The 21,270-nt window shown below is 48.2% G+C and overlaps 2 protein-coding genes across 3 annotated transcripts in view; one reads left to right on the top strand and one right to left on the bottom strand.

Moving 5' to 3' along the window:
• LOC146176613 (uncharacterized) overlaps positions 1 to 21,270 on the top strand; it is a 239,223-nt gene that overhangs the window by 103,639 nt on the left and 114,314 nt on the right. For both annotated transcript variants that reach the window (XM_084582878.1, XM_084582881.1), the window contains exon 2: positions 6,005 to 6,238. The gene's annotated coding sequence lies outside the window, so the exon portion shown is untranslated. The remainder of the gene's footprint in view (positions 1 to 6,004; positions 6,239 to 21,270) is intronic.
• On the bottom strand, positions 1,386 to 21,094 carry LOC146176617 (leukocyte elastase inhibitor-like). Its single transcript, XM_084581342.1, has 6 exons — positions 20,780 to 21,094; positions 19,379 to 19,567; positions 13,704 to 13,865; positions 12,768 to 12,932; positions 7,551 to 7,694; positions 1,386 to 1,786 (listed from the first exon to the last, which is right to left on the bottom strand). Exons 1-6 carry the CDS (start codon positions 21,092 to 21,094, stop codon positions 1,451 to 1,453), a joined length of 1,311 nt encoding a protein of 436 aa, XP_084437468.1. The 3' UTR covers positions 1,386 to 1,450.

The raw sequence follows: 21,270 nt of genomic DNA on the forward strand, positions 1-21,270 counted from the left end.
TTCGATAGCACTTGTATCTGCATTTTTTTTAAAAACATGTTTGGTTTAGTTTATGGGGTTTAACGTCCGACTCGGGCTATGAGAGACGCCGTAGTGGAGGTCTCCGGAAATTTCGACCACCTGGGGTTCTTTAACGTGCACTGATATCGCGCTGTAGACGGGCGCCTTGTTTTTCGCCTCCATCGAAAAGCGGCGTGGTTTCCGTGTGACGGTTCCGACGTCGCAAGCATGAGATCGCATAAGGCATACAATACCCGGTATATAATGACGTTTTTGCCATTTAATATCACTTCAACTCTTGCGCTTAACCAGAGTCCAGAATGACAGCGACTAGACAAGGAACCGTTATATTGCTGTTTTTACGATACTCAGGCGACCTCAAACTTGAGACGTTGTAACCATAAATCGGGCACTGAAACCGAAACTATATCTCGGAGACGAAATTAAATAATTACACTCACTGAGTGTAAAAGGACTTCATGCGGTGATAACTGTTCACATAGTGCCTTGCGCATAATTCCAAAACAGAAATGCGTCTAGAAAAAATTTGTCTGCCACTTTAAGGATGTTCAGCTTGCTATAATGGACAGGTATTGGTGCAGCGCGCGTCAATATTGGTCAGTGTTATCAGCCTTCGTTTTTCGTTCCCGTCGATAAAACTCACGGCCGCGAGGAGGTTGTTGGCAATGGCATTGGTATGTCTCGTAATACCGTGGGGCTGGGGCAGGTATGGGTCACCGCCGCTTGCGGCGCGCGGGCTAGCCTGCCGCAGAATTTTTATCTGCTGTAGGCCGTCATTACACCCGCAACGTTACGGTGGTGGACGACGGCTGTTGCGGCGCGCGTCTTTCTCCCCCTCTTCCTTTTCTTTCCTCTCTATTTTCTCTTCTGTGTGCACGAGGCAGCGGAGGTGGCTCAGCTACAGAGCCAGTAGCAGGCCCGTGCATTTTCTTTTCCTACTTCCTACTGCCACAACAACAACAATATCGTATACGCATACCTTGTTTTCAATCGCGCATGCTCTCGCCCTCTCGAATCCTTATCGTGGCTTTGATTTGTAGGGTTCTGTTACCATTAGCGCTAGCAACATTAAAATAGTTCAGTCAGTAACGTTACGGCGATTGACTGTCACGTAACTAATTGTGACCTGATCCTCCATATGGTTTCAGATGTCGACTCGCGCGGAGCCATCGGATGAGTATTTTTTTCACGCTTGACTCATACACTGCGTAAATTCCCACCTAAAACTGGTCACTCGCGTGCTTAGATCTCCGATATTCCAGCACTGTCGAAGCAGCCGGCGGCAGGCGCCAAGCGGCAAGTGCCAGCGGCAAGTCAGAGTTCGTGTCTGCGTGCGTGGTCGATGCTGACGCGCGCGTGTCGCTGCACTCATACAAGAGCTGCCATGTATTCTCCTGCAGGCGGGCATCCCTTTGGAGGGAGGACCGTATCAAATGTCCTGGACAGCGCCCATGAAGAGTATGATATCCGTCTCCTGGTCCTTGACGATGTAGATGAGCGGCCGGCTGTTGGGCACATCCCGGTATGCCTTGGGCAGCTCCTCAGTGTAGAACTCTGTGAGGGAGAGCGAGACGGCGGCCGCCGCCGTGATGCCCGTGGTGTCCAGCGTCAGTGCCACCTTGTGGATGATGTCCGAGACGAAGAGGTTCTTGCCCCCGACGGCGCCCAGGTTGGCGTGCTCGTCGAACAGGTCCAGGATGCCCATGTGCTTGAGCACGTACGAGGGCTGCACCATCTCTTCCACGTGCATCTTGGGCACCAGTACCTGCGCAGAACACGTTGTCGAAGATGTAGTCTCAACTTGCAGCGTCAGTGGCGGAGACTAGCTCAGCCCATGTGTTCCCATCTTATTTCCGCGTTCTCATTTTTAAGCCTTTATTTACAAGCGCCTACGATTTCTTGGTCAGCAAATACGAGCAGGTTGCTGGCAGTTAAAACACGCATCTAAAAAGCGCCCAACATTGCCGCCATGTCACAGCAGGCGCAGAAGCAGTGCATTTGCATGTTCACTCCTGCAGCTGTTTTGCACGGTCACATTTGGTGGCAACACACTTGGACGCTGCGATACGAAGGCTTGATGGAGGAATCCATTGTTCGCCCACATTTTGGCTTATCTGTTTCCGTGCTTTTATTTCCGATCGAGGTTGGATGGGCGAACACCTTGAGAGGTAACAATTTGGTAGGTTAACAACTGGACAGCTTCCAAAATATGAAAACTCTTCGGCGGAAGATGCCCCGCCGCGGTGGCGCAGTGGTAAGACGCCCGGCAACTGCATGTGCCGGAGCACCCATAGATTGGATCCCGACCGCTGCGGCTGCGTTTCGATGGAGGCGAAACGAAGAGGCGTCCGTGTGCTGTGCGATGTCAGCGCACGTTAAATATCCCTTACTCCGTAGCCCTCAGTTACGACTCCTCTTTCTCTCTTTCTACTTTCACTCCCACCTTCCTCCCTTCCCTTACGGCGCGGTCAGGTGTCCACGGAAACAAGTATGACAGATACTGCGTCTTTCCCTTCCTGTGAACCAATTATCATTCGGCGGGAGCTCCCGCTGGAAGAAGGCAGGGAAGGCGCGGCACAAGTAGCCACGTTCACTTTTTTTTTTTTTTTTTTTTCAGTTCGAGCGCATTTGAAGATCGACAAGATAGATTTTAGAAATAAGCAGGGGATGGAAAAGTGGTCTCAATAGCACACGTTTCTGTGGGAGCTTTACACCGCAAAGAAAACAGCGCACTTTCAGTACTTTATTGGTATACATTCGCGCGAGATGCTCCTGAAATATGCGCGGAAAATGAACGTTCTCCAAAAGTATGCCACCTGACACAGTTTGGTCGTGCGAAGAAAAGAATTTAAAATAAAGTAAGATGTTGCGTCGTTTCAAACGTTCCACATTAATTCGGCATATATCGATATTATTTCGTTAGCTGTGCGCACCTAGAATGGAGACAAATAAGGCCCACTGGTTCATTCTTAGAGTAGCTATAGTCTCTCCCGTCCTTATTTCTTTATTTACCGCGAGACATACGCGTACGAAGCCGAGGTGCTAATTAATGCGCTCCCACTAATTTTTTATATATACTACACATCTTAACATGCCCCTTTAAATATTGTTATGGTACCCTTGGGTAGCCTTTATTTATTTTTTTTTCGTTGGTCAAATTACTTTGGCCTATTGTGTAAAATTTTTACTCATCACGATCACACCTTGAAAAAATTCCGGCTCTTCTCATCGACAGGGACAGGAGACGTAATTTATAAGAGGATAATTTTTTTCTTCTCCCTTTCCTATTGTATACAGCAACAGCAGGCATCGTCTGGAGCGTCATGTTTTACCGGCACTACTTCATTAAGAACTTGGCGCATGTCTCGAAAGCTAAGACGCTTTCCTCGGCAGTGCTGAAGCACGGCCGCTCAATGGAGGCGCACTTGGTGTGCTCCCATTGAGCGGCTGTGGCTGAAGAATCGCCTTTTACATGTTATCAGGTTCGGACGTCCGTCGGTGGTTTCCTTTTGTGAGTGAGTATTTTCTAAACCTCGCACTTATTGTCGGTCTTCCTCTTCTCTCGTGTTCTTCCTCCTTCAGCATTTGTTGAATTTTTTTTCCACTTCTTGTCGATACTACGACACTTACGTTCAGTATGGTCGGACGGACGGGACGGAGCGGACGGGCTAAACCCCAGGGCCTCGGCTAGAGTGTTTGTCTGCATCCACATCTGGATGGATACTGCCACGCTCCATAATAAGATGTTCAATTGTTTTTGGGCATCTGGCGCACATAGCACAAGTTTCATCGTCGTGATTAAAAAGGCTAGCTGGTTGATGCGCCATCTGTGAATTATTCTTCGCACTACTCCGCTGAACTAGAAGCAGGAAAACCACAGGAAAACAAGCCAGGACACTATACATCTGAGTCGGCAGGTGGCGCTACATTCGCCACGCAGATCCCACGGCGCGCTGGATTCTTGTAGAGACTCGTTGCCACTGGGTGGCGGCAGCAATGTTGTTGACCGCCTCCTAGGCTAGTCTGCGGCCACCGACGACGATCATGGCTCGCTCATCGAGGCAGCAGCGCTCGCGAATTAATCCTCGACAAACGTCCCTCTCTCTCTCTCTTTCCCCCTCTTCTCCTCCTCCTCCTCTAGGCTCCCTCTCGGAGACCTTCTTTTGAGCTTCCGGTGCTGGGTGCGAGTAAATAACCGTGTCAGTAACGGGCAGCCTTTGTGCTCGGCGGCGTAGGTTAGGCTGGAGAAGGAGGGCTCGGTGGCGGGGAGGCGGGCGCGGTGTATTGCGATTGATCGGTGCGGCCGCCACTCGACAACTCGAAGCCTGGAGGAGAGCCCGCGGCTTCGGATAGCGGCCGCAAGAAAGCGCCTCGCCCGTGAAGCCTCCGGCGTTGCGGTTGTGCCGCGAGGCTATTGTCTCGCTTCTCTTGTTTGTTTGTGTCTCGTCGAGTGCTTTGCAAACGCTGCATCGTCGCCTCGTTTCCCTGTCGTACAGTTTTCTAACGTTGATTTTCCCGGGTTTTTTTTTTTTTCTTTTTTTAATGTCGCCGACGCTCGAAGGTTTTCGTCGGAGACGCAGTATGGAGATCCCTCGTGATGGATAGGGGACCGTAACGGCAGCCCCTGAGGCCTCCGCTGAGGGCTGGCGATGCATGCATTGCAGACCCGAGGTTTCGACAATATCGGAGCGCGAAACAGTTGTTCGACGTTCCTTTCCTTCTTTTCCCATCGTTTGTGCCGGAGCAGTGTCCCTACGCACCCCTGCTGGGGGACATAAAGTCTATGTACTGCTTGCTCCTCGAATTCCTGCCTCGCGATATTCGCATATATTTGTTGGGCCGGGCGACCGAAGCCTGCTGTTGGTTCAACGTGAACACTTCCGCCCCCTTTCAGCATCGCGAATGTGCTGTGGTTCGTTTTGTGTGAACTGGCGTATTTTTTTTTTCTTTTTTTTTTTTTTTTTTTTTGAGGTCTGTGAATGGACGAATGTTGCAAATCTCCACAAGGGTGCTGCCTGCGCAGGCGCACCGCATTCAGTTCGTAAAGAAGTAAAACTTGTTACTGGGTTATTTGGTGAATAGTCGTCCGGAAACTTGGCGCAGAAAAGAAATAAATTACGAGGGACTTTAGCGACTAAAGTAGGGAAATGCGTAAGCATTGTCTACACAGCGTCCAAGTTTAGATCATTAATTAGTCATTAACTACTCACATTAAATACTGATTAATTAGTGATTGATCATTAATTGGCATTCGCGCATAGTGTGGTGGTGCTGTGTGATTGGCCGAGACCTCCATGACGTCATCCCGTCTCGACCAATCACAGCTGCTGCAAAAGCGGGACACATTTTGTCCACGACAAGGATGAGGCATTAAAGGATTTCGCCTTAAAATAAAGGAAAGGTGGACAGGGCAGGTCCTGTCCCTCTGCCGTCCTGTCATTTTTTTGTTTTTTGTTTCTGTCTTGCGCTATCTTGTCTCCATAAGAAATTAATTGATAAAAGCAGATAATATTACTTAACAGCCTTTGCAAAATCATGAACAGATCGATGCTGACAACCGCTGATAATTGATAATGTGGTCTGGCTTGGAGGCCTCGGCTGTTCGTTGCAGTACCGTCACGTATGGAAATCGTGCTTGCTTTTTTGTTATTTGTTAGTTTCAGGCTGGGGGGGAAGGGGGGGGGGGGTATCGCAGTCCATGAGTACGAAACGAATAGCGCCTTCGTGTGCTTTATCTTCTCTTACCTGTGTCTGAGCGAATAATCGCTGCGGGCGGAACAAAACGAGCATACCTCTCGTCCGTGGCTGTACGCTACGGAAGCCGCATTTGGCCCGTGGCGAACCTCACCGGCCGTTAAAACCTTCTACGCGAGGCGGCGACGGCGATCCTGGCCGTGCGTGCGTTGTCCGTGGTGCTGGCACAACAGATGAGGGTGGCGGGGCTAACTACCGCCGTTAATTTATGCCTCCTGTCTCATTACAGGCTCAGTGTCCGGCCTCCTCCCGGTCCGATCGCCTTCAAGCTCCCTTCCCCCTCACACGTACACGCTCCCATCCCCTGGCTTGGCCTTCGGACTCCATTGGGGTTGCATCGGAGGAGACTGGTGGAACAGCTCTCTCGTCCGCAAGGAAATCCAAGTACCGCCTGCCGCTTTTCCCCCCTTTGTCTGCTGTTGGTAGTGGACAAGGCTCCGACTCGTCTGACAGCACTGTCTGGGTGAGTACACGTGTGTCGGTGTTGTCTCTCCAGAATAGTCTGTCCTCCTTTCCCTCGCTTAGCAACTTCCGGCCGTGCGGCGGCTGGCTGCCCAGTGTCGTTGCCGTCGGTCGTGGAAGCGGGGAAAAAGTAGTATTACACTGCAACAGCTGAAAAGAGAGACCACCTGTCCTAAGCGTACCGAGGCGACCGTGCGTGTGTGCGCGAACAGTTTTTTTTTTAATGTCGCACCTTGATGGTGCCTTTATTTACTATATATGCTGCGGATGTCGTTCCACGGTGATAGAGTTTTAGTGATTCTCTGTGTTGTGAGCATGGTCCCATAGTTCCTTGGATAGGTGAAAGGTGGAGGTGGGGTACAGGACGGTGGAATTCTGGTTGAAGCAAGACCAACACAGTGGAAAGATTTGTTGTGCTGGTGGCAGCATGCTAGTCTGCGTACAAACGTAGCCCGTTGCAGGCATCGGTGACCAGGTGACTCGGCGACTTTGAATTTAAGGATTTCCTCTTTCGAGCTGCCTCATGGTGTCGTTGGGTTGATATTAAGTTTCGTGCCTTTCTTGAGTACCTCTCTTCTGGCCTGTCTGGGCAATATCTTCCTCGGACTGCGTTTGCCTGGTTAAGTTGTTTGTAACGATATACGAAACCGACTAGAGAAAGTTTAAGTATATAGCTGCGGCCTAGCTGGGCCTGTAGAAGCTGGGGCTTCTACATACCGCGTGCGGTGCTGTCTGTAAAAAATACAGAAAAAAATAAGACAACGAACTGGCCGACCTCACTGTGATGTAACTTTTGTCGCGTACGAAGATCTTTCTGCTGGGAGAGATCCTGGCGTGAAACACTTTAGCTAACGATATGCTGTCATTAAATTTGAGCCTCTTCGAGTTTCTTGCCTTATCTTTACTTCCCATTTTTTATTTTATTTTTCTGCCATTCCGATTATCTCCTTTTATCGCTATCTGATGGTCATTTGTATATAACATAGATGTAGCGCGCACGCTTCGCGGTAGATGGGATCCAATTTTGATTCCATCTTTCCGGTAGTGAAGAAATTTCTTTCATCTAACGCTTAATGTAACCTACTCCCTCACATGTCCGTTGAAGCTTTTAGTGTGACGCTATAGAGCCGCCACGTGACCTGTGACATTCAGTGTGAAACCTGATTCGCTGTGTAGGGCATGACGCTACAGACCCGTTCAGCCAATTCATGCATACATTTAACATATGACACCGGCGGCTTTCTCAACGAATGGGCATTTGGCTAACTCTATCGCGTTATGAAGTGCGCACATCTTTGTCGTAAATTGTGTACCGATATTCGCTCCCCGGTGTCCTGGAGCTTGTCGAGCATCCTCTCGTACAGCTCGAGGGAGAGGTGCTTGTGCAGGCGCCGCAGGCTGGGCGCATTGTCCGCTAGGAAGAGCAGCAGGCTGAGCTGGCCAGAGCCCAGAGGGACCTGCGCAAGGTGTGCAACGCTTAGCACGTGCGAACAGTACGCGTGCGCTCTCCGTTGAAACTTTGGAACGGAGTGGACATGGTCTTTGTCTTTAGGTGCAATCGCACGTACAGTGTCAATCACGCTTAGAGGGAACAGGAGTCCGCATGGCCACGCGTCTGCGGAGCCAGCGCCATCTAGAATTCTAGGTGGCTCTGGCGGAGCGCCATTACATCTCACCCAGCCGTGGCGCAATGTATAGTTGCGCGCGAGATGTGTTTTCATATGGCACTTCGGGTCGTCTGCCTCTCTGCATACTACCGGTTTGGGTGCAATGGCGTTCCGCATGTGTGCAGGTAGGCGGAGTCGTGTTCCAGCTAAGTGTGATTGCCACTGTACGACAGAAGGCCCATCACGAGCTTGTATTGTGCGCGTCCTATATATCAGCGCTAATGTTCAGCGCTTCAGCTGGCCTGTTGTCGCACTTTTTAGTGTTGACGTATTCGTACCTATAAATTCTGGACAAGCATGTTTTTCTCGACGGTAAATAATTTATGAACGCGATTTCCCTGCATATCGCAAGACTGCTATACAACAAAATCAGTATACCCGTATATCCTCCTTGTTCGTGACGCTTGTGTCTTTGTGCTTTCAATGTAACAAAGTGCCTCGTTGGTTTATTATGGTAGTATTAACTTGGTGCTAGCGCAGGGCAGAGCTCTGAGGTTCTGCTACTCACCGAAAGGCTACCGTTCCATTTAGTACGATAACAGAAGTATCTCACAATACCTTCTGCGCAGCTGCCTGCCTCACATTCCGCCTTTTGCGTGAGGGTATGGCTACGCCACGAAGGAAGGCTGCCTAGCAGACGATCATGACCGTTTCCCACGTGTTTCCTACTGGGGAGCAATGCGCATCAACGCTGCCCATATTGGTTCCATCGCGCGCCGCTAGGGTATTGCGCATACGCAGATGAACATGATAGCTACTGCTACCACCCCGTTTCAATGGGGACGCTCCTATATTCCATCCATCCATCCATCCATCCACTCGAGCAAAAGGTGGATTAAAAGACTGGACGTATGTCCAAGACTAGACATGTACAGTGTGGTCAACTCTTAGTCTGAACACGTTCGCTGCCTTCGAAGCGCTATTGCACCGGAAGCGCCCGTATATCGAAACCAAGTGAGGCAGGTACAGATGGACCTGGAGACGGTGCTTCGCAATGGCCTGCCGCTTCTCATCAGTGAATGGCCCGTGGGACGCAGTGGTGCTTTGGAGACGCAGTGACCGCGTTTTAACTAAGAGTAGACGACCCTGTATTGGCTACTGAATTCACCGCACCGTATATATATAGCGGTGGCCACCAACAGCCTCGGAGGCCGAAGGAGCCGGGCCTTATCTATGGGAAATGCATATTTGAGGGCCGGTGAGTGCGTGCAGATGCATTTTCCCCCAGTGATGTTTCATGCGTAACCGAAAATACCCTTCATGAGACTGAAGCATCTATTTCAGGTGCTTGTTCCCGCAGAAGCACGTTAACTCCGCACATTTGCCAACAGCGAGGCAATTTTGGTTCTTATAAGTTTACTGACATTTCGTAAAGGAAAGATCTTCGAATAGTATAATGCGTAACTATTTTATACCTATAGGTATCCGACTCTCGGAAGGACAGACTACGCCGGCGACGCCACATATTTGAAGAACGGCCATTTAATTGGGACATGTTATACCCCTGTGACACGAGCAAATTTAATGTCATTCGTATCGAATGACATTAGCGTCTAATGTCATTATTCTCCTGCTACACGAGAAAATTTAATGTCATTAGGTTCGAATGACATTCTTCTTTGAATGAGTTTGGGGAACTCATTCGCGTTCGATCGCGAACCGAATGTGTACTCTTGACGCCAGATACGCAGCAGAAGCAAGTAACGCAACAACATATTCTGCGCACAGTGAAATTTAAAAATTATATTTCTAAAGTTTTGTTTTAAAACCTGTTAATTTAGGTGTAAAATTCGCACTGCACGCTCTCGTGGAACGGCAATACTCTCGGTCACAGCAGTGGTCCAGTCATGGCAGCGATTTATGATCATTTTGGGCTCTGTGTTCCTTGGTGGTCGCATCTCCCCGTATGTTTATCTCGGAACTATTTAAAGTTGTGACTGAGCACCTCACAGTTTGGACGTCAGTTGCATGCTCTACGTGTCTCCGCGAGTCTCCGCACTGCGTATCCGCGCTCCGCTGTGTTCAGCCACATTGTTTGTTTACATTTACCGAATTTGTGGGTGACTCGATACTTGACTTGGATTTTTATGGCTAAAGTGCTACAGCACAGCCAAACGTAATGTTTTTCGTTTGAATTATCGTACAGAAATGTTTTGATCAGTTTTAAAATGTTCCTTAAGTGCAGTATTTTTTTATAGCTGATCGTAATTGCCACCAATTGCGAATGACATTATATTTTACCGTGTAGCACCGAAAGAAACCGAATGACATTCGATGCATCGAATGACATTAAATCTGCTCGTGTGACAGAGGTATTACACTGTACGAATGGCTGCATTGGCTTGTCCGACCCATCGCTCCAAGCCGCTTTAAAGAAAGGAAGGAAAAAAAAACAAAAAAAAAACGTGTGAGACGATCGAGCAGAGCAGGCAGGTTTCAACCAATTTGATGGGACTGGGCGACGCACGAGCAAATTATTGTAAAGAGCTCATTACACTTTGGCTACGGCGTTCTTGTGCACGGCCTAAATATCCGAACGCGAGCATATCTGAAATCACCCGAAAATATCCCAACAGTCGGATGGCACAGCTCTCATGGCAAGGCAGCGAGATAGGCAATGCGCAGGCGATTTGATGGTGACCACCGATGCTAGCGGTTAGGTATACGTGTAAGATTTGAAGGGATCCATCAGTGGCGGTGACTGCCGACCTACCGTCACCTCGGCAGCACACGCCCCGCCGATAGTTGTCACATCGCTGTGGCGGGAAAAAAGATGTTGTGGTGGGTTCGCAGTCTCAGCGCATTGGGTTACCTTAAATTTTGCCATAAAACCTACGAGTGGTTGCAATTTCGGATCGCGAGGACTGCCTACAAGTGCGTACTATATGGCATATTCTTTCCCAGTGTTGCCCCCGTATATAGCATACCCAGCGCGATTTGAACCGTGTGCGGACTATACCGGAAAAGGGTGGTGTGTTGTTCAAACTTGAGTCTTGCGGACTGTACACTAGGCACGTGCTGTACGCCAGAAATTACTGTTCCCTGATTGAGTAATTAATTGGTATCGAAGTCACCCTGTGCGATTATGAAGCACAATATATATATCGCACTGTGCGCATATCATATATTAAGAGACACACAGAAAAAAAAAAAAGTCTGAGATTTATTGTCGCCATTCGTGTCGGTTTGAAGGAAACGAGAGAAAACAGCTGTTGACTTCCCATTATTTGCGTCCTGTATGTAGCGTTTTTTTTTTTTCCCCTTTTTTTTACAATGTTAATGCACGCAGCCTTCATGCACGTGAGAAAACTAATTTTAAACGTTAATCTGTTCTGTGATGCACACGAAATCCTTCTTATAAGCTTTGGCGGGGAAAAAAAAAAAAGGCATGTTTAAGCTCGCAGCCGCCGTAATCATATTCCCGCTTATCTTTTTTTTTTTTTTTCGTTCTAGCTCAAAGCTGGTTTTATGAAGAAAGCGGATTTCGTAATCAGCTCTAACGCTTCTTGCTTATGGCTAGGCCGCTTGCGCCATTGGCCATAGGGTTCCGCGTTTATTAAAGCTTAAAAATGTAAAAACAAAGAAAAGCTAGAAGCCGTGTGGTGTGAGTTAATACTTGCGCAAACGTCACCTGAACCTATTAGGCTACGCGATCTCTTTCGAAACATATCTGCATCTGCAAGCGACGTCGTCCGTCCGGGCAGGCTTCTTTTATGCAGCCCCAATTTTGCAGGGTGTTACCTGTAATTTTAGCCCGTGGGTTTAACAATAGAAGGCGGCGCAGTTTGCGTATTAAGCTGGAGTAGTAGAGTTTCCGGTCGTTGAGTTTCCTTTTTGTGCGTGAGTCGAATTTTGTCTCATTCAGTCGAGAATTACGTTATAAATGATCCCCTTTTCCACAGGAAGAAAATAATAAAGTATGCGTGCGAGGAGGAGAGGGGGGGGGGGGTAACTAATAGAGCGTATTTATTTCCTAATTCTGTTTAGTCTAGTGTTTAATAAAAGCTTAAAACGTGACACCTCGCCTTCAAAATAGGAAGTTTAAGCAAACAGAATTTTCGCACTAAGTGATTAAAGAAGCTGGACTAGCTCAACTTTCCGTGTTATTGAAGCTGGATATGTTTGTAAACGTCCGTTTTCCAATGCACACCTCTCTTGATATGAGCAGTGACCTTGTTCTTACTTGACTGAAAATTTTAGTCAGAATTTCTATATTGGAACAATCTTTAGATATTATATTTAGTAAACTTTTCAACCATTTTGCCACTTCCATGTGGAAACGTTTCCAGAACAAGAAGAGAGAGGGGAGCAATAAGGAGACGGTGACTCGACACTGGGGAAAGGGAAAAGAGGAAGTAAAAGAGAGTGAGGGTGCAAATGGAGGGCGATGATGTCATAACGCAAATAATTACTTCGAGTTATGTAGGAGAACAGGCACACACTGGATGGCACTGGTCTCGCGCGGAGTCAACGTGTAGCACGTTCATCGTATATCTCTCGCACACGCACCACTTGTCATTACACACTCCACTGCCCACAGTTGCAGAGACTCTCATATTCCGGCATAAACACGTACTCACGCATACCACGCACTGTAGACCGGGACATGTGCAGGTCGGTACAAACGCTACTATGTTAAGTTCCACAGCAAAGTGCCGGTATACGTCGCTTTCCTAACGTGTCACATACCCCCCCCCCCCCCCCTTCCCGCGAACTCATTTGTTTCTTTTCCTTTTGAAATAAAGCCGAATAACTGTTGCAAGATATATATGACGCCTTTCACGTTCCCTTCAAGTTTGGTTGGAGTGGAATTCAAGCGCTGTATACAACAACGGCCCGTTGCGTGTAGCATAGAGTGTGTACCTCCACGGCGAGCAGTTTGTTCTGCGGGTCCCGGCAGTGTCGGTAGACGCCCGAGATGCGCACCAGCTCGGGTCCATGTTCGTTTCTGCTGCCCATGCTGAGCGTCGCGCCGCGGCTGCCGCTGCTCACCGTGTACGGGTGCTTCTCGGTCGCCGCCGCCGTTGCCTGCACGATACCGATGCGTTGCCGACATGTTTATCCCGTCTTGCCCTTTGCACGCACGGCAAGCTAGGGTGGTGTGGCTATCCAGCTCTGGATAACGAATGGCCTTAACAGATAACGTCTGCTTTCTTGGAAGGCGCTGTTTCGTTATAAGCAACGGAATGGAATGGGCCATGCGGTGAAGTGCGCCGATTGCTTTTTAAACCTAGCTTGAGGGGCCGTATTCCATGTAAGCTACCATTTCCCAATGCACTTTGCCGGACGTCAGCATGTCGGCAACATCTGACAAAAGCATGCAACAAGCGGCCAGTCTGTAGCTGTATCAATGCCGAGGTTCGCACGGTCGGTAATGGCTGAGCCATTGGTCCTCTTTCTTTCCTGGACGCTTTAAAGCCGCGTCAGCTGTGACGGATGTCGGAGGACCAGATAGGTCCGAGATGGATAAATGGAAGCTTACTTGATGTTGCCTCAGGTATTAACGGTTTCTGCTCCGATGAGAAATCATGGGGAGTAATAGAAGGGGGGGGGGGGGGGGCGGGGGGGGGAGTAATATGTTTGTTTCAGATTAATGACCTAGTTCTTCTTTTGTGGGCGCAAGGTGCATCCAGTTGTCTTCCCGAGGGTCCAGCCAAAACGTGGATGAAGTAAGGACATGCAAAGGTATAGGGAAATCATGGGGGCCATAGGGACATAGGGCTATAGGGACATAGGGGCGAAGCAGGGTACAGTTGGGGAATGTGTAGGGAAGGCATAGTGGCGGCGGCGTGCACTCACGGTGAAGGTTCCCTCCCAGGCGGCCTTGACGTAGACCGAGTCGCAGAAGGCCACGCGCGTGTCGGGGTCCGTGACGCCGCTCACCAGCAGTCTCAAGATGGCGCCGCTCGTGTCCTTCTCCACAGTCGAGTTGACGTGCTCGCGGACGCTGTCTGGCTCGTCCTGCGTTGGCGTCATCGCATCGTTTGCCCGAGGCATACTGCTGCCTCGGCCTGAACGTCCATAACCACGCAGCAGCATCGGTTTCGTTTCAGGGAATTTTGCGCCGTCCAGATATTTCCTGTATTTGTGTGGGCTGTCAACATCAGCCTGACCACGCCCACTGCGGGATTGGGGCCTCTCCCGTATCTCTCCTATCGACCCTGTCCTGTGCCAACTATACGACCACCTATTCCTGCAGAGAAGTTTCATCCAACCCCTGTCACGCTTCTCTTCCCTAGGAATCCACTCTGTATTCCTTCACATTAAAGGCCATTCCCAGTTCCTTTATAGGTTTCTGATATATATATCATCTGTTTCCTAGCCCAATGTGTCTGTTTGCCAGCGTTAAGCATGCGCCCCTTATTAGTTTCGTTTTCGTGCAACATGGCGTCAGTTTCGTCCCTCTCTACTTATGTGCAACTGCATGGCTTGCGTTCAATCAATTCAATTATACCGAACCTCGAAGACGAAACACGCGTTACTATCGTCGTCTTCACGAGCAGAGTCAAGCCGGCAGCAGAACAAATGCACCTCTCTCCTCTCCCGCTCGCTTAATTGTGAATGCTTCAACGCAGCAGATTTTAGGCTCCTTACCTGAGACACTCTGCTGCCCTCGGTTTCCATTTTCCATCCCAACTTATGTCACATGTCTCAGATGTCCATCAGCTGTCTCCGGACATGATATTCGGATGTCCGTCGGCACGTTCCTAACGGTACGTTCCTAACGGTGCAGTGCTTTTTTTTTTTTTGTGACTGCGTTTCTACCAGTGGCACTTGCCGGAGAAGTTCTAACAACGAGGCGCAATGTTCGGAGAGTCCTGTTTGCGTCTGCGATGTTTCCGGCCATGCGGTCGCTACCTGATCCTCCCTCTAGCTCCGTACTGGGAACGCAAAGTGCGCGTTGGTCGCGTCAGACACGCGAAGTTTGTCAGTTTCCCGTGAGAACAGCGGGTATCCTCTCTACTGACAGCACATCCAACCAGCCGCAGGCACGGCGACATCGCTCCAATTCTCAGATGCTTCACTTGGCACAAACGAAAAAAGTCTCTCGGCGTTACGTGAATCGGCTTCCGTCAAGCCGCTGATGTCATTCTGCATATAGAGTGACGAGCGTTATCAACTTGCTTCACTTATCAAAGCGGAAATGTGCTTATAAATACAAATAGACGGCTTGCGCACTATATTTCGACGGTGCCATTATTTTCGACCATGTGTATCTTTTTCCAGTGAACATAAGAATAGGCGCGGCGATGAGCTGATAAGAAGAGCTCGCAGACATCCACTATCTTTGAGTGTGCGCTCCACCAAGGTGGCGGGTTTCGTGACACCATGGTGCGAGGCGCAGCTGGGTGCCGCCTTCAGAGAAGACGAAGGAGTTTGTACAGGTTTCGAACTCGGTATAGCCCAGTATATATGGGGTCATTGGTTGGCGTCGGCCAGATATCGGCCTTTATATCGCCCAGATATCTGCCAGATATATGCGCCTTTAGGGAAACGCTCGCTTGCTCAACACTGCCGATATCGTCAAAGGCCCCGTTCTCCATAACATTCGGCGTCGACGTGCTGAGCGAAAAGTGTGGGCTCTGATTGGTCAGCGGGTTCTGTGACGTCACGAGACCACGCGTCATGTGCGAGTTGGCAGGAGCTTCTAGCTCGGGTAGTTCGATATTTGGGATGGGGATCTACCCCACCGTGACCCTTGGATGCCAAGACGTCCTACACGCAGGTACTGTGGTATGCTTAGTTAAAGTGGGGCTTTATGTCTCTCACGGGTGATCTTTAGCATAGTATGGTGGGTTACTAGCGTAAGGTGATGAGTATGTGTTAGATAATGAAAAGGAAGTTAAGGTTATATCGATAAGTCGCGCTCGATTAATTGATCAATCAATCAATCTACCATTTCTTTATTTCATGCGAAAAGAGGAAGTACTCTGATCTTCTTACCGACCTGGTTAGCTCAGTTTGTGGAGCGACTGTCCCAGAAAGGCGGTGGCCCCGGGTTCGATCCCCGGTCCAGGACGAATTTTTCTTTTAACTACGAAGTTTCTGAGAAATCTATTTAGCTCTCCTTCGTAGCCACATTGCTGCGCTTTGGGGGATGTCAATGAGTAATTACTCCCTTATTACAAGTACTCTGGTAGTGCGAGTCTTAAGCCGAACTGCTCTTTAGGGTACCTTTCTTTTCGAACTTTTTTTCCGTCATCCCTATGTTGTACCTGTATGGCGGTACCTACGCGTATACTAGATCTACAGTTAGACATCTAGTTGAAACTAGGGATTTCTAACTTGGCTTAATGGTATCCTGATCAGTCTTAGATTTTCAAAAACGCGATTACCGTCGGTGCTTTGGCTCGACAAATTTTGGCTACCTCGTGCCAAAACAGGCACGCTTTCAGGGAAAGACCTCGTTCCAACCCCCAGCGCCATTAGTCATTTGCGCATAAGCTCCAAATCAAATCAAATCAAATCAACTTTATTCAGCCTTTATTCAGCCAAGTCGCCAGCAAGTCGTAAGCAGCAGCGCAGCAGGGTCAGATAATGTACGGGGCAGTGGCCGCCAATGATCGTCGACGCTGGCGACAGTGCTTATATAGAGTGTTAGTCAGACATGACAGTAATTGAATTACGGTAATTTCTAATGAATTGGAAATTACTTTTAAGGCTGAGCTACATGTACGCGAAAGCGATGGAGACACGCGTCGCGTGAAGCCTTCGCACGAACAGAAATGCGTGTGTCGCTTGGCTCATCGCTAGGATCTGCTGAAATAGAAAATTTCGCTCGTTCGCCCGGAAGTACATGCGCGATCAGCCAATAGCATGAACGCGAAGCGTACGTCACTGCCGGTCTTTTCGCACGTTTTCTTTCTCTTGTAGTGTTGCATTGTGATTGTGCGTTGCTGTGTAAATGTTTCGGTTTGTACGAACAATATGGTGAATGGCCGAGGATTCAAAGAACACCAAAAAAGAAAAACAGGAGATCACGTTTAAGGACATAGTTCTCAGCGCAAAGGCACGCGGTCTGTCGGAAGAGCACCGGACGCGATATTCGGAGGTCGTGGGTTCGGTTCCCACTATCGGCACGTTGTTTTTCCTTCTACATTGTGTTTATATTTCCCCTAGACAGGTTACGTTACTAATTTATGTGATTACCGAAGTAAAAATTAAAAAAAAAAGACATAAATTACACTCCCCAATGCTTTCCTCGGCCTCGCCGACTGTTGGCTTCTTTCCTTCAAAGGAAATAAGAAGGTAGACTAGGGACGAACACAGCGCTGGGTTCGATCCCTATAGTCTTTTCTTTGGCCGCATGCCTTTACGCTGAGAACTGTGTCCTTAAATCTAGAATACCAACTAGCCCAACAACTAACTCTACGGAAGTGATCACGTGACTACTTGTATAGTGCAAGATAACACATGTTAAACGCCTCAAGTTCGATGCGGTTTGTTGCAAATCCCTTTTATTTCTGCATGTTGTCGCAAAATACTTTCAACTCTTGCAATTGTTATGAGTGTTGTTGCATTTGCAAATAGTTTTGCGGTCTGTAGTACTATGCCAACAACACAAAGTGTCGTGGCCGTTTCGCGTTGCCGTCGGTTCGCGCTGTCACGTGCACGTATCTTCCCAAGTAGGCGACAGAGCGAACCATGAGCCGCGTCGCTCTCTTTTTCGCTCACATGTAGCTCAGCCTTTACAAAAGTGCATCCTGTTCTTTCTTCGGTATCTTTACGTACGCCCTGTTGGGTACGGAATGAGAAAAGGGGTTAGACGGTCGGAAGTGTGAACATTACTGAGCGCAAGCTGCCGTGGTCGAATCTTGGGACCTGGGGCCACAGAAGCAATAAATAGCTTGTTTCGGGAGCCTCAAACGATATAGGACAAGCGCTGGGCCAGCAAAGTGTCGGGCTAGCCGTGCGTTGCTCTCCTGAGCGCAATGAACGTGACCACTGTTGTACCATGGTTTTGTTTTGGTCTTTTATTGATCTATTTATTTTATTATTATTATTTTTTTGTTTTTGTTTTGTGGCGTTGGCTTATCTTTGTAATGGCGCTTCTATAACGGGTAAGAGAGAGGGAATAGTTGTCTGGGAAGGAATTTGGCGGAAAGATGAAAGAACGCGTTATCGCGTCGGCAGAGATCGCGGTTGTTATTTTGTTCACAATATTTACTCACTCTTTTGCAATTAATTAAAATCCGAGTTGCATTGCTCCGCATAATTGGAATGCAGTGTCATTACTTTTGGGGAGTAGTAATTAGAAATGTAATTTAATTACATTTTCAGGAAAGTAATTGTAATGTAATTTAATTCTTTTTTAAAAGTAATTTTGCCATGTATGGAGAGTTTGTCGAAAGCGAGCCTGTTTTAGCACGAGGCAGCCAATATTCATTCAGCCACAGTACCGAGGGTAATCGCGCTTTCGAAATTCTGAAAACTATTATGGTTATTACCGGTTGCCGACTGCAAACATCTTTTTGCAACTAGATTCTTAGCTATAATAGTTAAATAGGTAATTATAAAAATGCTAACCAGTTTATAGCTGATTCTCATTTCTCTGATGTCTGCGAACACTACTACTGTCCCGCAAAAGCCGCGTTCATACCTCAGAAAACCTATTTTTAAAAATTATTTATGGAGGCGAAACGAAGAGTCATTCGTGTGCTGTCCGATGTCAGTGCACGTTAAAGATTCCCACCTGGTCGAAATTATACTCCGGAGCCCTCCACCACGACACCCCTTCCTCTCCTCTTTCACTCCCACTTCCCTCCTTTCCTTACGGCGTGGTTCTTGTGTCCGGAGAAAAAGTGTGACAGATACTGAGCTTTTCTTTTCCGTAATAATAATAATAATAATAATAATAATAATAATAATAATAATATTATTATTATTATTATTATTATTATTATTAGTAGTAGTAGTAGTAGTAGTAGTAGTAGTAGTAGTACTGTATATATTTGTCCATGTTCCTAAAATTGTTTTTTAATCTGTCTTTATTGATATTATCACTTTAGCACTGTGTACTCGTATCTAATCCTTTTTATCACTTTCAATCATTTATGTATTACATTTGACTCTTATTTTGTTCTTTCTTGATTTGAATGCTTTATTGCGTTATGTTTTTCAAGACATCTTTCTGCTTGTTTTCATTCTCCACGGGACTCAATTTTATTCAATTTCGTGTGTTATTTGTTCCTTCTTCTGTCTTCTATCTTCGTGTGTAAATCTTGCGTAGTGCATTTTTATTATTCTTTTTTGTGTGTGTGTGTGCTAGCACCAAGCCCGTATGGTTGTTCCTGCGCACATTAAAAATAAAAATTGGTTGGATATTATTATTATTATTATTATTATTATTATTATTATTATTATTATTATTATTATTATTATTATTATTATTATTATTATAAAAATCATTGACTATAACTTCACTGAAACACTTCATATGTTGTAGGCTAGGCTGCTTGCGTGCGCATACATACCTTCATGTCGACGCGTTCCACCTCGGCCTCGTACTTGTGCGCGAGAACCGCCTCGAAATGCGGGGCCAGCGGGAAGCTGCGCTCCACGAATGCGTGGCAGGACATCTCGTGGCGAACCCCGGCCACCGGACGCTGGAGCGCGATAAGCAGCGTGTGGAAGGCGGCCGCCATGTCGAAGCGCTTGTTCACCTGCAAGCATCGTGCACTTGTTGAACGACGCTGACGCCACCACGCGGATCTTTCCCGAAACAGCACACTGGTGATAGCGCGCTGGCAAAAATGTTGTGGTTTAACTCTGGTTAACCCTAGTTGAATTGCGATAGCAACGGCGGAAGCTTCTTTTGCCTGCTATCACGCCCTATCAGCTACATTATTGGGGACACTTAAGCTCGTCCTTTAAGAGCATGACGCGAGAGCGTAAGCTGCCTGCCCACATATAAATGAGAAGGGTTCAATGCTGCTGAACCGAATGTGGAGCGAAATCATTAGCTGCTAGTGATCGAGCGTTCTTCTTTCTCTTCCTCGTCTTCTTCGCGGCTGTTCAAGGTCAAATGTGGCCCTTCTTGGGATGACACGACGGGCCGATACCTGGCGCAGTATTGCTATCGCAATAAAAATTTGAGGTTAGTTATGTACGTCAGGTTGGGCATCAATTTTGGACCAAATAGGGTGAAGGTCAAATTTTGGGGGTATGCCGGGCCAAACATGGAAGTCATCATCGCTTTAGATCACCATAGCCTTATACTGGACACCGATTCGTTTTTCGTTTTGCTTTTTTTTTTTTTCAAATAATCCGCTGTTAAACTTTGGATGTGGCACATGATCAAAGTTGGGGGCTCGCAAAGGCTAAAATTTGGTCACCATCGTGTTTGCCACAGCCGAATTAGGCTGGACATCGGTATTTTGTACACATGGCGACGCATCCGGGTGACCGGCGACTGCATTGATTGGTCAGAGGTCAAATCTGGGCGTCATTCGACCTTCAAGAATGGTAGACATATATGTAGCAAACACTCTAAATGCGTGGTGATGTCAGTCCTACCGCGGAAACCTCGCTCGGTAGACCATCACCGTTCGAGTTATCCTTTTCTTTAAAATTCAGCGCGAAATCGCTACTCCACGAGGCAACCCAGAAAAATGGGAAGAATGTTATGCCTGAAGCATTGACCTTTCACCTTTGAGGATGCCTCTCGAAGGCGGAAGGTATCGTTAGGTGTCATCGGCGGCTACTGGTTTCTGTGACGTCACGTCTTAAAGTTAGTTTTTGTGTTTGCTTACATTAAACGCGTGTGGCGTCATCAATGACGTATGTGCCACGCGCAAGGTGCATTTGGAGGTTCCGTTCTTCGGCCTACCCTATGCCGACTGCGCGGAAGCACAACGAAGGGGAATGTCTCTTGCCTTGAACGCCTTGGCCATCTGGTGCTCGGTGCTCCCCTGGGCGCCGGCGTAGGCCACGCACATGGCTTTGAATATGGCGAAAGGTCCAATGCACACCGTGCAGCGCGAGTCCAGCGCTGCCACGTGTTTGAACAGCTTGATGGAGAAGCGGTTCGCGTACGCCACCACTCTGTCCAGGTCCGTCACGGGCACGGTCCCCGCAGCCACCGACGCGTTGGCGCTGCTACTGCCGCCGCCGCCCGTTCCCGCCATCAATTGCTGCCGGGGCTGCTGCTCCTGATGAGGTGATCGGCTTCCCGCTGCCTCGCCGTTCATCTGCGGTAGCCAAGCACCGTTGCAACTTATATGGGCGCCATAGAAAATTTCATACGCGCCCGCATACTTTAAACGTTCGTGTCTCATGTTCACTGCCACGGAGTGACTGTGTGCTTATTCCATCGTGCTACCTCATCATCATCATCAGCCGGACTATACCCACTGCAGGGCGAAGG

Source organism: Amblyomma maculatum, chromosome 10 (assembly GCF_055883805.1).
Source record: "Amblyomma maculatum isolate TAMU_Amacu chromosome 10, ASM5588380v1, whole genome shotgun sequence".
In the NCBI taxonomy this organism is placed as follows: Eukaryota; Metazoa; Arthropoda; class Arachnida; order Ixodida; family Ixodidae; genus Amblyomma; species Amblyomma maculatum.